Consider the following 16122-nt stretch of genomic DNA (forward strand, 5'->3'; position numbering starts at 1 on the left):
GACGGCTTTTGGTTTATTGCATAAGTACATACACACGGGGCCAGAAAACGAAGACACTACTAACGTGGCTTGTTGATTTGCTGGCAAACCCCTAGCGATTGCTCGCTCGGATTTCGAAATGAGCTCAAGACAAATGTAAATATTTTTTAGGACGAGTCTCGGGGCTGGTGGAAGGGATGGCCCTTGGCTTGGGTCTTATGATGGATGATTGTGAGCTTCCTGTAGATTTGTAGCCGCCGATAAACTCAATTTGTTTGCTCTTAAGTGCGAGAGGACTACGAGTGGGGGAAAACTGAAACGAGGCGTGCTCACAGGATCTCACGTTACGCATACGCCGTGTTGTGACTCCCGATTTGCACCATCCGACCCACACTGATGCTGATTGTCAAAGTTTTTAAAGCCGATACTTATACGCTAGTGCTAGTGCTCTCAACTTGTCGTAAAGAGTTTATTTTCAATTTGACGAGAACTTCACTTTTTGTCGCTCATTTGCTCTGTTCATGTCTTTTCTATTGCGATTGTTTCTGCATGTGAGCTTTGCCGCATTTCCTTTAGTTTTATTAAGACACCTACCTTTACGACCCGACCCACAACTTATGCTCTCGTCACTCAATGAGCCATATACCTCCTTTTTTCTTATTCCTCAATTATTGTTTATGCTTTCATAGCCTTTTCGACCACCTTCACCTCCACTCGGAATACGAGGCACCGCCAAGAAAGGAGAATTTAATTGCTTTATTCGTAGTAGAGGACCTGAAATGTGCGCACGGAAAATTATTAAATGCTATTTATCACTCAGGCGACAACGGAAATGTGTCTCTGACACTTACAAGAAAGCCCCGGGGCAGGGCGGGGTGGTGAGGGGCGTGGCATGTGCAGCTGCTAAGGAAATTGGCAGCATCTGGGAAAAAAGTGCACTTGAGGAAATTAAAAATTGCATTTGAATGCCACGCACGAGCGTAAAAACTAATATCCGCCCTCAAGCTCATTGTTTTGCTGAAAGATATAAATTTTCTTAAGCCAAGAAGGGGTCATTTGGGGTAGAAATAAATGTATTTCACTAATTTAAAATTTATATAATTCATGCAGTTTATAAAAAAAAATTAAATGTTAAATGAATACAAGTACAATATACGCTTCATCCTTAAAGTATGCCACAACATTGTGAGTGCAGTCGCAGATACTGCCAGAAAGTAGGCAAAGATACTCAACTAGATACATTTACGCTACGTAAAATCATGTAACATTCGTGTTCATATTGGACACTTGTTCGCTATATCCTTAGATTCCTAGACATATAACACAAACATGGCAGCAATGGCCGCCAAAAAGGACAGAAACGTCGAGGCGTAGAGCACGGCACAAGTTGTGTCCATCCAGGATACCAAAGGACCCACGGAAAGGGATACAATCAACTGGGCAATAAACACCATGCTGCTGATAATGGCCACATCAGTGCCCAATCCACGAGCCTGCTTCAATGGCACTGTCTCTCCATTCTTAATACAGAACTGAAATTAACATATTTTGATTAAAAATTTGAATTTTAAAGGTCTTTCGGTATACTTACACAATTTTTGGCATGATATCTAGCCACCAATATGAAAGGCACCGTAAATATGGTTCCATACAGAATACCTGCTGACGTGCTGAACACCAAGACTCCCCATTTAGTTGGCCACAAGCCCAGGACAAGCATTCCAATACCATAGTAAATCATTCCACTAATGTAGACCGCCTTGGTTCTAAAATAAAGCGAGATAATCACGGTTAATATGTAAATTAACTCCATAAGAATCCATTAGAAAAATTCAAAAATATTCAATACATTTGGATTTCTTATCTATACTCGATTTCGAAGCATATGTCAACATATTATGGCTCATGGTTAATCAAAGCTACCGTCTTTAAGAATTTAAAAAGTAAACTTTACATATTGCAACTAGAAGTACGTCCACTGTTTGCCAACAGTCAATGAAAAACCTCATGAGTTATGTATTTAATACCAAGATCTGAATTTGTCTTTATAATAAATTTGTTGACCAAAGCAAGAAAAATAATGTTTACACAAATTAAACAAATTTCGATGGCATTATTAAAGTGTGCAGACTTACCCGAACCACTTCATTAACTTGGTCACCGACAGCGAGTAAATGGAGCAGGAAAATGCGTATATGGACATTCCCCAGCAGCCAAATCGCACCCCTGCCTCGTAGTTGAGAGCAGCTTCCGAGTTGGGAGCAGCCGTGGGATCACCGTGGAAAACTGCCTCGCCCACAAAGTCCGTGAAGTAGAGGCAATAGGTGACGTGGCCCATCCAGCAGAAGAGATTGGTGAGGGCCAGCATGCGCATGGAGTAGGGCATGATGAAGATGCTCTTGAGATAGGCCTTCAGGGAGACGGGAGCATCGTAATCCGACTGTGTCTCCAAATCCTGGGATTTCCTTTGCTTCTCCACAGCCGGTGAGTAGCCATTCTGATAGCTGCCTTGCAGTGCCTCCAATCGCTTGGGATCATCACTGGCCATCTGGAGCTCCAGCTGGGTGGTTTCTTGGATATAGTAAATGGTATTGTTCTTCTTTTTCAACTCCTTCTTGATGGCCTGTTCGGACAGCGGTCGCAGCAGCTCATCCTGCTCGATTAAGGGCAGTGGAATTTCACGGAATGTGGTCACCGTGATCAGATAGCACACCGCGAATATGATGGTGACCAGGGTGAACACAGTGGGTATATTGCCACCCATGAAGCTACCAATGTGCGTTGTCTCCCAATCTACTCCTCCAATGGCATACCCAATTGTGCCGCCGAATCCCGCGAAGAGCGCAAACATGGTCATGGCTTTCGGCTGCTCCTCTGGCACACACATATCCAGTAAATAAGTGCGAGCAGGTGTCTGGCAGGTATCCGCATCGAAATCCAATAGGACCATGCCCAAAATCGTAAGGATCACGGCGAACTTAAAGTCGGATGCAGAAGGTCCTGTCGGCGCTTCACCCGAGACCAAAGCAGCCACCGATCCCGCCGACGAAGATGTGAAATTCAAGGCTGACTCTGCATAAGTATATCCGGCATCGCCAAGCAACAGACCCAGATCCTTGCCATATGGCACCAGAATCAAACCGCACATAATGCCAAACGATAGAATCGAGATAATTGGACGTCGGCGACCCCAACGAAGTTTGCAGCGATCGCTAATACTTCCCAGCAGCGGGGACATAAAGAATCCAATCAACGGCGACAGTCCCCAGGTCATGGACATGTGTTTGTGATCCACACCGATCTGCAGGAGAATCGGAGAGACGAAACTCGTCTCCGCCGCGTAGGCAAACTCAATGGCCATGGCGATGGCGGACAAGCGAAACATCTCGAAACGCGTCTTCCGGCGAAAGACATGCGAGTAGTCGCGATCCTGTTCCCGAGCATGATTCTCCCGGGTCTTCAGCATGTACTTGATCATCGGGTTCCGGACCGAGGACAGCTGATTCGCCTGCGAGGCGTCGGCAGTAACTCCAACCATTTTGATCCGGTCTTACTGACTGTAAGAAGGAGAAATATAGGTAAAATATATATTAAGTTATAATGGAAATTACAGATGGAAGCATGCTAAAAATTATAGATCTAAGCCGGAACAAAAAATATGGATAGATTATATAAATCTAAGCCGGGATACATCTGTAACATTATGGAAATAAAATCTTTTCAATTTGAATTCTAAGAAATCGTAAGATGTTGCCGACTTGGCAAAAATTTTCCACTGCCGGGGTGCAGCCACACATTAATCGATTAGGTCACATCTGGGCTTAATTTCCCTATCTCAATCTTTAATTACCAAACGACGATCGTGCCGTTTGCCATCGCACCCCGAGAACAGAGACATTGAACCGATTAAAGTAGAAACATCTGGATCTGGTGCGGCACGTCGAAGAAGCGTCAAAGATCTCTGATTAATTGAGCTGCGCGGCCACGGGGCAGTGGCGAAATATAAATATGAAAATGAAAATGAATATGAATTTCAATTCCAATTCAATTGCACTGCGGCTCGCAATTTGTGTCACTGCCTATAGAGTGCGAACCCTGAACGACGGCTTTTTGTTTACAAACAAATTCAATCACAGCGAAAGACAAACGAGAGTGAATTGTCCACTCCGAAGGCTTATCTGGTTAGCGGGATCGAAATCGAAGTCGAGTGTAAGCCCCGAAATGGGTTCACAAACCTAGACGTGTAATCGGAATACATAAATAAAAGACACTTTCTGCGAAAGATTGTAGATTGAGAGCATTGTTTGGAATTCAATTCGATACTATGTGGGTTAGTATCAAATTTTGCGGAATAAAGTTATAAACTTACTTAATTTCCTAATTGCCTAATATCACTATATTGTATTTAAACTATTTAATCACTCTTCTTGGTTTTTAGTATTTCAGCTATTATCACACTTTGCAAGTATCTTTCACTCAATTTCTCTTTTGCTTGAACTTGACAATTAGCCACATTTTCGAACTATTGCAGGCGAACACGTTTGCAAATTGACGGATCAGCGGTTTATATTGGGTTCAATTGTATCTTTGCGGGTGATCTTTAAACGGCTTTTGACGAGGCGGCACCAAAACTTTTCTACAACCAAAACGTCGCGTGTCCAAATCGCAACTGAGTCTGGGTCTTCGAATCTGCGAGTCTCCGGGTTTCTCTATCTTTAATCACATAGTCTGGGCTGGCGAGCGCTGCCTCTGAGCCATTGACCAAAACCTATCTGCTCCATACGTGAGCACTAACAACAAGAATAATAAAATCATAATAAAAGCTCGAATAAATTTAAAATACAAAACATCTAATTTGCACGCCGCCGGCTCGAGTGTCATTCACATTGTCACATTTTCGTGGTAATTGAGACAAGTTGCAGGTCATGCGGGTGTGGATACAGTACTGTACTACTCTCAGTTTCTCCAGGAATTTCAAATCCAATGGGCCACCGGTTAGATGACCGACGCTTTTTGCACTTAAATATGTATAAATATTCTCGGAAAAAAAAATAAACGAAAACGGCGGCTGGTAATTAAATCGCCGCAGACTAGGTCAATAAATGTTTAAATAAACAAAATAGCAACAAAATGATGAGCTTTGGGCATTAATTAAGTAGCCGGTGGCTTTAATTGCCTGTTACGATTAGGAAGTCACCTGATAAGCATTCCGCAGTTGACAACTCTTCGGGGCCTGAGTGAATCATTCGAAGAAATCCATATAAAGGGGTCAAGGTCATATCGGGGAGTTATTGAGGAAATAGTTAACATTCAGATAGCTGAATCCGTTAGCAAAATATCACAATGTTAAATTCACACGTCTTCGGCGAAATAATCGGATGAATTCCATTGTTGCTGGCTCCATGGCGATTAAACCGTTTTGTAATTAACATGATTATTAAACTGCTGCTGCTTAAAGTGCATATTACTTTATTGTGGGGGTGTGAACCCGGTGCTGTGCTGTTGATATACATATATGTAAATATGTAGATACATATAGTTGTAGATAGGTTGCTTTCAGCACATAGGCAGTTTATTTAACCAACAATTGAGGCGTAATTGATCCTCTTATTGTGAACAGGCATGAACCGTGCTATTATTTTATTATGGCTCCCTTAATTATGGGAGAAAATTCTAACGAAATTTATTTTATTTTCAGGAAATTGTGGATACGTCAATTTAATTATTGACGTCTTATATTCGATTATAAAGTATTTAAGAAATTCGATACACTCATCTTTCTGGGGTAATTTGATTGTTAATTGCAAAAAGTACCTGAAAGTGAGTCTGTAAGTACTTTAAGTTATTAGGTAGGCCAATATAAACTGGAGTTTAAAGTTTCTAGTATATAATTAAAAAAAAAAAACAAATTACCTTCATAAAAGGTATTACTTGCATAAAAAGTGTTAATTGCAGAGTTCTAGTATACAACCTAGTTTTTAGTAGACCTAACTCAAATCAAAGAACCATAAAAGTCAAATAAATTCATATAATTACGCTAACTATTATAAATAATCTAGTAGCTCAAACTCACCTGTATGTGTGGCAATCCTTGATCTGCTGACAGCCCACGCTCCTCGCAAAATCGTTCTTCTAACTATTTATTTTTGCTACGAAATGTGACTAATTTTTCTTCTTATGTTTTATGTTGATTAAAATTTTAACGATCACTGTCACTGTTTTAGCGCTTTGCTTCACTCACTATCCCGTTTTAGTGTCAATAAATTATACTCCGTTAAAGTTTTTCGCTTGCACAAATTGTTGAACATAAAATATATTTCGATTTTCTTCAATTTCAATTGTTTCTGCTGTTGTTGCTTGGAGCGGGCGTGGGCGTGGCAGTTGTGGGCGGGCGGCGGTAATGAATTCACTCTCATAACTTTACCCATGCAATTGGTGCTGGCAAAAGGCTAACGAAATCAATTTTTGCACCCCAGTCTCGGTCCTCCTGTTTTTGTTTTCCTGCGGAAAGTTGTTCCGCACTCTTCTCTGTCGCTCTCGTTTCACTTGCACTTTGGCGAATTATTATTATTATTAATTTCAATGATATATCTACTATATTTGCCCGATGGATTTGTTATTCGTTTGGTTGTATGATTTTTACTTTCTTGTTAAACTGCTGACATTGCCGCTTGTCGAGCGCGGCAGCTGTTTACTCCTTTGGCCTGAACGCTGCGAAGATTTTGGCAAGACATGAAAGAAGAGTTTTCCTCGCAATTTCCCGGCAAACTGCGCAGTTCCGAATTATGTCCCTCGAATCGATACGCACGAAATGGAAAATTTATGTTCTATTTTTTGCAGAACTTTTTGTTTGCGGAGTGCCTCAACTTTCGATGACTTTGGTCTATTTTTGGATGGCCAAATCGCCTTCGGACTACTGCTCGAGATGATCTTGGTCTGCTCTGGTTCGCTCTGCGACTGAATGGTGGACCCTCTGGACGCACCAATTTATACGGCATATGTGACGGCAGCTGGGGCTCCCATAGCTCTGCCTCTCTCTCGCATCCCAGAGTACTCTTCATCGGATCGGGCCTCCATATCGCGCGGGGCATATTCACTCTCCCTCCGATCGGCGTCTTATCGTATCGGGTCCGGTCGGGCCTTTCCTTTCTTTGTCTTAGGAGTAGTGGACACACAGAGAGAAAAGATAAGTACTATTCCATGGCAAGTTATCAATATGCAGCAAGAACCTTTCTCGACTTTTCGTGATATATCTCTTTCAAGAGTTTCTAGTCTCATTATATTAATATTCAAATATCTTTTTGATCATATACTAGTAGATATTATTTATTTTATCTTTATATTTAGTTTATCTTATTATTTTTCAATTTGATTATTTTCTGTTAATTTATGCGAGTGTTCTAAGATTCTTTTGCATGCTGATAAAACTTTAGCTGAGTGTTGCCTAATGAATAAACATGTACTAGTTATTATAATAATTAGATATTAAATGGTCTGCATTTTTTTCTCTGCACACAAATCTAGCAATAAATATTGATGTTGACATTAGGTGTGTTTTTTTTTGTTGTCTCGCTTCAGCTCATTCGCAATGCATTTTGTCTGACGACATAGCACAATCTGTGTGTAATTATGTTAATTAATAATTAGCATTAGCACAGTTCCTGGTTCTTGAGCGAACCTAGCTGAAGATTTGATCTAGCCCTGCTGCAGGTGCCTGTGGATTCTGAGCACCTAAGTGGAACACTCTTGCTCACCTGAATTTCTGGCCACCGGGAACGACAGTGAACACACATGAAACTTGTTTCACAGGCGACAGGTTTCAAAGCATAGGCATTCATGGATGTAGTAATATGCACAGTGATTCTCGAGTGATTTTCCGAGGGTGGATTGAAATCCTAGATTACACTGGCCGCATAGACTGGGAAATTCCACTTGATTTCGAGTGTTTGTTCATCGGTTTATTTATTTAGCTCTTCACGTTATCACAGACGGGGTGTGGACGCACGGTTATCAAATCTCAGCAGTCTGAAACACTCGAAAGGCGAATTAGTCAAGTGACTATAATTAATTGGCAATAAAATCTTTTAATAGTCATTTATCGAACCCATAGATGTGGCATTGAAAATGCGTTCTACTGCAGATTTTAGCTATAATTTTCTTCAAGGTGGGAGTCTTTTTCAGAAGCCTCATTATTGCACATCCAAAGGAGATTATTGTTATGAAGCACTTGCAAGAATCATTACGATGTAGTAACAGCTCCAGTATCTCACCTCGGATTTTATATTATTTTAACAACCGTTTAGAATCTACTTAACGATGGAATGGTACAAGTTTTGTTTGCCATATCTTGTTGCCAGACAATAAACATATTCTGAGTCAAATTATACATTTGGATGCCTTGAAATGGCAATATCAGCCACAAAACTGCTATTTACGTATAACACGATAGTATTTGTTCGTGTTTTGACTACCGTTTATGACAAACTTTCCATCTCATTTCGGCCTCATCAAGATGCTAAAATATTCCCCCAAGAATGACGGGCAACTTTTTCCCCCACCGCTGCCTCACTTTTTGCGCCAGCTGTATTGTTCAGATTCGTATTCTCAGATTTCGAGGGTTATGTTTGCATTAGTTTGGTATATATGTATATATATGCTTGATGACTCGTTGACAGGAACTATTAGCGGAAACCCGCGACTTTTGCCAGCGACAAGATCTCCAATTGAAGCGTGTGTGTGGCATCAAATAAAGCGAAGCGAATTATGTAAAAAAAATAGTGGTTAAGCCTAGTCGGGCGGTGCGTTTATCAAAACCACTGAGTGGTGTCACAGTGGTTTTGGGTCATTGACTTAGCTAACTCCTAGTCTCATTAGGTGCACACAGAAAAAAGGGGTCTAACGCAACTGAGTCTCCTAGTAAATGTGGCATTGTTCAAATATTTAATAAATGTAACACCTAAAAAAAGCTTTTATTTGTTTTACATTATTTATGGAAAAAAAAGGGCTCATGTGATTTTTATCACTATCTTACACAAACAGTTGGTAAAAATAAGTACATACCTACATTTTTGAAAACCATTTGTATTTAAATCTATTTATTGCTATATAAGCTAGAAATGAATGAACATTTTTTATTGATATGTTTGCAATCATATTCACGTTTGAATAGCCGCAGTAAAAAGTGTTTTTGAGATATGACAATAATGGGTCATATATGGCTTTATGGGAGCAATATTTTGGATGAACTGCTTCCATTTGCGATAGGTGCTGCAGAAAGTCGTGCCAATTTGATAGCGCGGAGACCGTCATTGTTTGCAAGGTTATCATTGCGACTGGATCTTCGATAAGACCGAGCAAAACTTCTCGTTTGTTCTCTTATCTCCATAAATCTTATTGTTTTGCTTATATTTGGCCTAAGGAGAGTACACAGCAACGGATGCGCATAAATAAAGAGTTGAAGCGTTTGATAAGCGCGGAACCTCATCACTTGGCTTGGAAGTAAATAAATTAATTGAGATTATATCAGTTTTTTGAACTGCAGAAATCCGTTAAATTTTTTGGTCTACACAAAGCTGATAGGTATACAACTCGTTTACCTATCACTTCTGTTATAGCAGTCAGCTTTTGAGTTTGCTTGAAAAATGCCCAAAAGTAGGCAACATATTTTTAAATTTCCTATAGGAATTTTTCTGTGTTTGATATATGATTTATTTGGAATCAATTATGCTCAAATTGACAGACATTTTAATTCGTGGGCCTTGAACCTTTGCTTGTAGGTAAAGCTCCCAGTGAAATTCCCTTTAAAGCAAACATTGCCAAAAATGAATTTTAATTAAGCATTCCGAACGCACAAATCAAAGTATCCAGACCGCCCAAATCCGCTTCGGACTTCAATCAATTAAATTGAACGGCCGATTGAAGACCCACCAATAAGTCTCTCTTGAGCAAAACCCTGGGTTTTGAGTGCGGAGGCTCTATAAAAGCCGGTCGCAGCTCTCCACTTTGCTTCAGAGTCTTGTGTCCCAGGAAAGGAAAGACAGCAGACGCCCAAATAGAAGAGGGGAATAAACAAACCTAGATAAACACAAGTTCGAAAGGGAAATGTTGATGGAACGGTTCTCGATCGGTGGATTTGGGTTGCTGTGATTTTATTTCGCGTGAAACAGTTGAAAATTACAAAGTTTCAGCCAAAATTGATTGCTTGTTTTTAAAGTGTGTGTTTTTCGTATTCGTTGTTTGCGAGTTCAGAAAGTGTGTTTTGTGTCCATGGTGCCGGTTGATAACATTCTGCAAAATCACATCTACCTCATTCACGTCAAGAAATACTTAAAAGGTTTTAATATTATATTATTTGTGCCTTGGCAAACAATTGCCCCTTCAATTGCCGCTGGATAAACATTAATATACGGTTTGCTGAAATCGTAATATGCGATTGCATCAGCTGGAAAACTGATAAACTACAGGGGCCCTTGGACAACCTGAACTCTTTGATTATAAGTTTTAGATTAAGTTATAAAATAAGACCGATTTGGTGTCTAATTTACGGTGAGGTGCTTTTTTCAGTCCTTTCTATGTAAATTGTAAACACTTTTGATATTTGAGTGTCGTTCTCTTTAGTGACATTCCCTGTACTCCAAACGACGCGGCTCGTGCCGCAGTCCTGCAATTCAGCGTATTAGATTTCAATAATTCGGAGCGCCGAAGGCGTCAATTTGAATTCGAGGAGCGTCTGGCAATTTTTTGCAACTTGTATCTAAATTGTTGCCCTATCTTATTTCTAGCAACGCATTACGATGAAAGATTTGAAAACGGAGATCCTAGTGAGCGGCGGTCTGCCGAAACTGGAGACCAGCAGGGTAAGTTACAACGATTTCTTTAAAACGTGATAATATTTTTAAGGGCCGAAGTATAAACATGCTATTGATTTGCATTATTTTCCGAGTGTTATGTTCAATTAGAAACGGAGTAATTGTTTTTTCCAGTGTGCCGGCAGTGGCGAGGCGCTGCTAAAGCCATCCTTGCTGCCCATGGCATTGGAATCGTCTGAGCTCCCTGCGGATCGGAAGCCCCGCGACAACTGGGGCAGTTCGCTGGAGTTCCTGATGTCCTGCATCGCCCTGAGCGTGGGATTAGGCAACGTGTGGCGGTTTCCATTCACGGCTCTGGAAAACGGCGGAGGGGCATTCCTAATTCCGTACCTCGTCGTCCTATTTGTGGTAGGAAAGCCGATTTACTACATGGAGATGCTGCTGGGACAGTTCTCCAGTCGCGGCATCGTGCAGGTCTTTGACTTTGCGCCCCTCATGAGAGGTAAGAAGATGGAGGCACCTTTATTCTGTTAGGATATACACAGAAATATTTGGTGTTTAGAAACTTTGTTTCTTTAACAATACATAATTCGTCTAATTATAATGGTCGAGAATGGCATGTCACTGTTTATGACCAGTTGATTGATTAAGAAACTAATTCCTTTTCTTGTATTTTTTTATTTACCAGGTGTGGGCTATGCTCAGCTGTTGGCCCTAGGTGTTTTGGCCACGTATTATGCCTCGGTGATGGCCTTAACTCTGCGATACTTTTTCGATTCCTTCGCATCGGAGTTGCCCTGGAGCTTCTGTCGCGAGGAGTGGGGTGACGGGTGCGTGAGTGCATCTGGGGGACAGCCCCTTCAGGGCCAACTGTCGCGTAACTTCAGCTCTTCCACGCAACTCTACTTGCAACGCATCGTGCTGAACGAAACGGATTCCCTGGAGGAGGGCATCGGATATCCCAGTGGTAGTTTGGCCTTAATGCTGGGCATTTCCTGGCTAACCGTAACACTAATCATCATTCGGGGAGTGAAGAGTTCAGGAAAGGCAGCCTACGTCCTGGCCCTCTTTCCGTACGTTGTAATGTTTATCCTCCTCGTGAGAGCACTCACTTTACCAGGAGCCTACGACGGAGTAATGTACTTTCTGACTCCCCAGTGGGAGAAACTTTTGGAGCCGCAGGTGTGGTACAATGCCGTCACCCAGGTGTTCTTCTCCCTGGCCGTCTGCTTCGGTGTGATCATCATGTACTCCTCGTACAACCGTTTTGGTCACAATGTTTACCGGGATGCCAATATAGTAACCACCCTGGACACATTCACCTCACTGCTCTCGGGTGTGATTATCTTTGGAATCCTGGGAAACCTGGCGCATGAATCGGGCACCAAGGACATTGCCAGTGTGGTGAAGGCAGGTCCTGGATTGGCCTTCATCTCCTATCCGGATGCCATTGCCAAGTTCAAAATGTTTCCTCAAGTGTTTTCGCTGCTCTTCTTCGCCATGCTCTTCATGCTGGGCGTTGGTAGCAATGTGGGCATGGTCAGCTGCATTATGACCGTGCTCAAAGATCAGTTCGTGAACGTCAAGCTGTGGATAATAGTGGTCAGCCTTTCGGTGATAGGATTTCTGGTGGGATTGATTTACATCACTCCCGGAGGTCAACATATCATCACGCTTATGGACTTTCACGGCGTCACCTTTGTCTCCCTGGTCTCGGCCATCTTTGAGCTCATCGCCGTGGGCTGGATCTATGGTAAGCATTAAATATTAATTTTTGGACATTAGATTTAATATATGATACGGTTTATCTCTCGAAAGGCACCAAACGTCTCTGCCAAGATGCTGAATACATGCTGAACATCAAGACATCAAATTACTACCGGATCTGCTGGTCCATTGTTACTCCTTTGGTTATGCTGGTCATCCTGGTGTACAGCTTGCTTACCATGCGTCCGCTCAGCTATAATGGTCAGGAGTTTCCATTGGTATATAGAGGTGAGCAATATTATAAAGAAGTATAAATTGTGTTAAATATTATATTACTAATATTTTAATTACAGTTGTTGGTTGGTGTGTTTCGGGCTGTATTATTGGCCAGCTGTTCTACTGGGCATTTTATGCGAACTTCAAGCAGCCAAAAGGATCTTTGAAGAGCCGCATTAACAATTCCATTAAGCCGCATTCCGATTGGGGGCCTTCGGATCCTAAAAAGCTGATGGATTACCAAATGTTTTTGCGAAACAAGGATGAGGAAAATGCCAAAAATGTTAATCGCCGTTGTGTTTGCTACACAGCTGGAGATCGCATTTTCGGTTAAACCAAAGTGGTATAAACTTACTTTTATTTTATTTTTATGTCGCCTTAAAAGCTTTGCTTGTTTTTTATTTAATACCGCTTAGAAAATTGCTTGGCACATGTTTAGTTGTACTTAATATATTTTATATACACTTTCCTATTTTCATTTATACGAAATGAAATCAAACAAAAATCAATTAAGTCGAAAGTTTACTCCAAAGCAACTCCAATTGCTGGCAGTTTGAAGTTTGGGTTTTTCATTTTTGCAGATGTCAGTTGTTTAGTTTTTTCTCTTGGCCAGACGGCAACAAATTGCTTCGACCGGCCGAAGGTAAGACAACTTTATCTGAGAAATGTTCAATATTTAAAACTAACAATTAGCAAGGCAGCCCCATCACTCGTCGCTGCATTTGTCTCTGCCTCTCAACAGACTTCTCACTGCACAGACATTTATTTGAGTTTCAATTTGTTGTGCAAGTTTGACACACTTTGCATATAGTTTTGGTCCCATTGTTGCTGTTTTTGCTGCTGTCCATCTGGGCATCTTCATTCGCCAGTTTTGTTTGCGGCAGTTGCAAATTAATATGTCGGTTCTCTGGACCTGCAAATGTCTTAATTAAAAGTTATTTTTGGCTATTCCCATTTTTGCCAACTGACTGGTTGAGCGGACTGGGGGACGGAGAGGAACAGGCATCTAAATGCGTTTTACTAAATGCACATAGTGTTGTCAAGGACACTCGTTGCATTCGCTTGACATTTGAGCTCAACGCTGACAGGCGCATTACGTATACGCCGCGTGGGCCGCTCATACAAAATGAATGCACAGAGACAACGGCGAGGAAATTAAAAAAGTTACCCTCTAAATGGCTTGCGCTCCGATTTCCACTGCAAAAGGTGTAAGAAACAATATCAACGGGGGGTGAAAAAAAAAACCTTGGCAACAACACGCGACTAACAAGCATTCAAGTTTAATAAAATCCTCCTTTAAGGCGAAGCCTGCTCCTCGGCACGGCTGCAGCTAATGAAATAACTTTGTGGCAACTTTTGCCTTGCCGGAATTTGCTTAAAGCGCAAATAAAATTGCCAAGATTGCAGCAACTCGCTCGCAATCAAAGGCGTTCGAAATATTTAAGCAGCGCAAACGGGGTAAATAAACTTCTTCTGGGCTTTAAGCGTTAGCTGCCGCGCAAATCATTTACAATAAACAAAAATAATTTGCCGAAAACCCAGTGCTGCAGTGGGTGGCTTGGTGTTGCTGTTGGTGTTGGTGTTGTTGCAGTGCAGTGATGCACGTAACCAAAAAAAAGGGGAAACAATTGAGGGCAATTTATTAAACGGGTGCGCAGCATGCAGCGGACAGTTCTTGGGGATCGGGATCGGGGATTGGGGCATTGTGGAGCATCACAACGCGTACGGAAAAAATCCATGCACAAGGGTAGAGAGCATAAAAACGCGGAATATAGAGCAATGCTTTAAACTTTCATTTTCATAGACTATCAACCATGAATATTTTAATAAAACTTAATGAAATGCGGCAGAATATGCGTAATAGCTGCGAAAGCATTAAATATTCCGAACAATAATATTTGATTAATATTTTTGATAGCAGCTGGTTATGAAACAAATTGACATCAAACTCGAAGGTCACAGTTTTATATCTAAAGATTAAAACTCACGTGCCACGTAAATATTTAATTTTAAAATATTTTTGTAAGTTTTAAAAACATTAAAGATATTTTGGATTTGTATTGAAGATAAAATTACAAGTTTTAAAGAGAAGAAAAATATAGAAACCCAAAATGAGTTGAATGAATGGTGTTCCTGTGCCATAAAACCAACTACATGTGTGCAGTTTGAATTCTTTAAGTCCCCAGGACTTTGTTAAAGGATTTCTGTTTTTTTTAGGCGACCAAAGGAGGTGAAGTGCTGTTCACGGCGGGAGTGCGAAAGCTGCTCGTCATGCGTGCTGGCAGCGGGAATCGCTCTGTGACGTTTTCAGCGTTTTTGTTTTACACTCTGCCAACTTCAGGGTTTCGCCAGAACCTGCCCGCACCTCCCCCTCCTGCTCCTGCTTGTCCTCCACATCCTTTGCCCTCCATCTCCATAGTCACCTTCATCGTCACCGGCAGTGCAGACAGCGTCTACCCGGCTACGTGAGCCGCTTGAGTGATTCACCTGCTCACCGACATTTGCATTTTGCATGCTGGAGAAACTTCTGATCCTGATGGCGGCGATGCTGGATGGAGGTCCTTGCTGCTGGCTGTTAGCTGCTGGTAATGGCTGTGACAAGCATTAGGGAATTATTTTAGAGACCTCTCATGTGGCGGCCATTAAAGGAGCTGCCGCTGACGATTTGATTTGTAGGCCACACACACACATACTAAAAATGTCAACTGAGTGTTATTCAAACTATCTAAAAACAGAGCCCAACTCAAATGGCAAATGCTAGAGTCGATGCCACAGCCAAAATCCAAAGTCGTCAGCGGCAAAAAACTCAACGCCGCACCTTTTATTGTAATCTGCATTTAAGTGGCTTTCTTTTGAGCTTCCTTCGGGTATGGGGAATTTACTAGTTTTTTGTGGATCTGTTTGCTATTTTTTCAGGTTTTTTTTTTTTTACTTTTCTAGCACCTTTTGCACCTTCCAATTTGGCGCACTTTTCTTGGCGACCATTGGCAGCAATTTTTCGGCTAACTGCCGCTCGTTTGAAATGCTAATATGCAACTTTGACGCGATTGCCGAGCACCGTTTGCCATTTTGCCGTTTTGCCGGCAATTGCCAGACAATTTTATTTTCGTTACGCTTATGGGCGAGATAAGGGCCGGATGCAATTTTCCCCACCAGGGATTCCCAAGGATCTCTGCAAACTTCAAACTTAAAGATAGTTCACTTTAAGAACCGTTCTGGCACCGCTCGTTCAGTGCCCGTCAAACTGTAATTCTGAATTTCAGACTCGAAGCGAATTACTTTCGGCATCCGGCAAATTGATTGCCATCTGTGGGTCGTAACTCGCCCGCTTTTCCCCAACTTTTTCCCCATT

The 16122-nt window shown here is 41.6% G+C and overlaps 2 protein-coding genes across 5 annotated transcripts; one reads left to right on the forward strand and one right to left on the reverse strand.

The window, feature by feature from the left end:
- Window positions 1-1031: 1031 nt before the first annotated feature.
- LOC27208474 (proton-associated sugar transporter A) lies at window positions 1032-6962 on the reverse strand. 4 transcript variants are annotated; one of them, XM_039293197.2, is made up of 4 exons: window positions 6053-6962; window positions 2115-3532; window positions 1571-1745; window positions 1032-1511 (listed from the first exon to the last, which is right to left on the reverse strand). In XM_039293197.2, the coding sequence occupies exons 2-4, from the start codon at window positions 3515-3517 to the stop codon at window positions 1290-1292; spliced, it is 1800 nt and encodes a 599-aa protein (XP_039149131.1). In that variant the 5' UTR covers window positions 3518-3532; window positions 6053-6962; the 3' UTR covers window positions 1032-1289. The 4 variants fall into 4 exon arrangements, with proteins under 4 accessions (XP_039149131.1, XP_039149129.1, XP_039149132.1 ...); XM_039293195.2 differs by having other exon boundaries at window positions 2115-3536; XM_039293198.2 differs by lacking the exon at window positions 6053-6962 and adding an exon at window positions 4349-4665.
- A 2998-nt stretch (window positions 6963-9960) lies between these two features.
- Window positions 9961-13279, forward strand: LOC6737390 (sodium-dependent nutrient amino acid transporter 1). The gene is made up of 6 exons (XM_016171176.3): window positions 9961-10312; window positions 10761-10835; window positions 10962-11289; window positions 11476-12540; window positions 12606-12782; window positions 12848-13279. Exons 2-6 carry the CDS (start codon window positions 10773-10775, stop codon window positions 13102-13104), a joined length of 1890 nt encoding a protein of 629 aa, XP_016031140.1. The 5' UTR covers window positions 9961-10312; window positions 10761-10772; the 3' UTR covers window positions 13105-13279.
- Window positions 13280-16122: the final 2843 nt, after the last annotated feature.

The sequence above is a fragment of the Drosophila simulans genome, chromosome 3L, assembly GCF_016746395.2.
Source record: "Drosophila simulans strain w501 chromosome 3L, Prin_Dsim_3.1, whole genome shotgun sequence".
In the NCBI taxonomy this organism is placed as follows: Eukaryota; Metazoa; Arthropoda; class Insecta; order Diptera; family Drosophilidae; genus Drosophila; species Drosophila simulans.

What these genes read in the sequence shown, in the direction of transcription:
- LOC27208474 (XM_039293197.2), bottom strand. Translation starts at nt 3,517, where the DNA reads ATGGTTGGAGTTACTGCCGACGCCTCGCAGGCGAATCAGCTGTCCTCG. An exon ending in AAGTTAATGAAGTGGTTCGG is followed by an intron (nt 1,746 to 2,114) that starts GTAAGTCTGCAC and finishes GCTTTATTTTAG; the next exon opens with AACCAAGGCGGTCTACATTA. An exon ending in GATATCATGCCAAAAATTGT is followed by an intron (nt 1,512 to 1,570) that starts GTAAGTATACCG and finishes TGTTAATTTCAG; the next exon opens with TTCTGTATTAAGAATGGAGA.
- LOC6737390 (XM_016171176.3), top strand. Translation starts at nt 10,773, where the DNA reads ATGAAAGATTTGAAAACGGAGATCCTAGTGAGCGGCGGTCTGCCGAAA. An exon ending in CTTTGCGCCCCTCATGAGAG is followed by an intron (nt 11,290 to 11,475) that starts GTAAGAAGATGG and finishes TTTATTTACCAG; the next exon opens with GTGTGGGCTATGCTCAGCTG. An exon ending in GTTTCCATTGGTATATAGAG is followed by an intron (nt 12,783 to 12,847) that starts GTGAGCAATATT and finishes TTTTAATTACAG; the next exon opens with TTGTTGGTTGGTGTGTTTCG.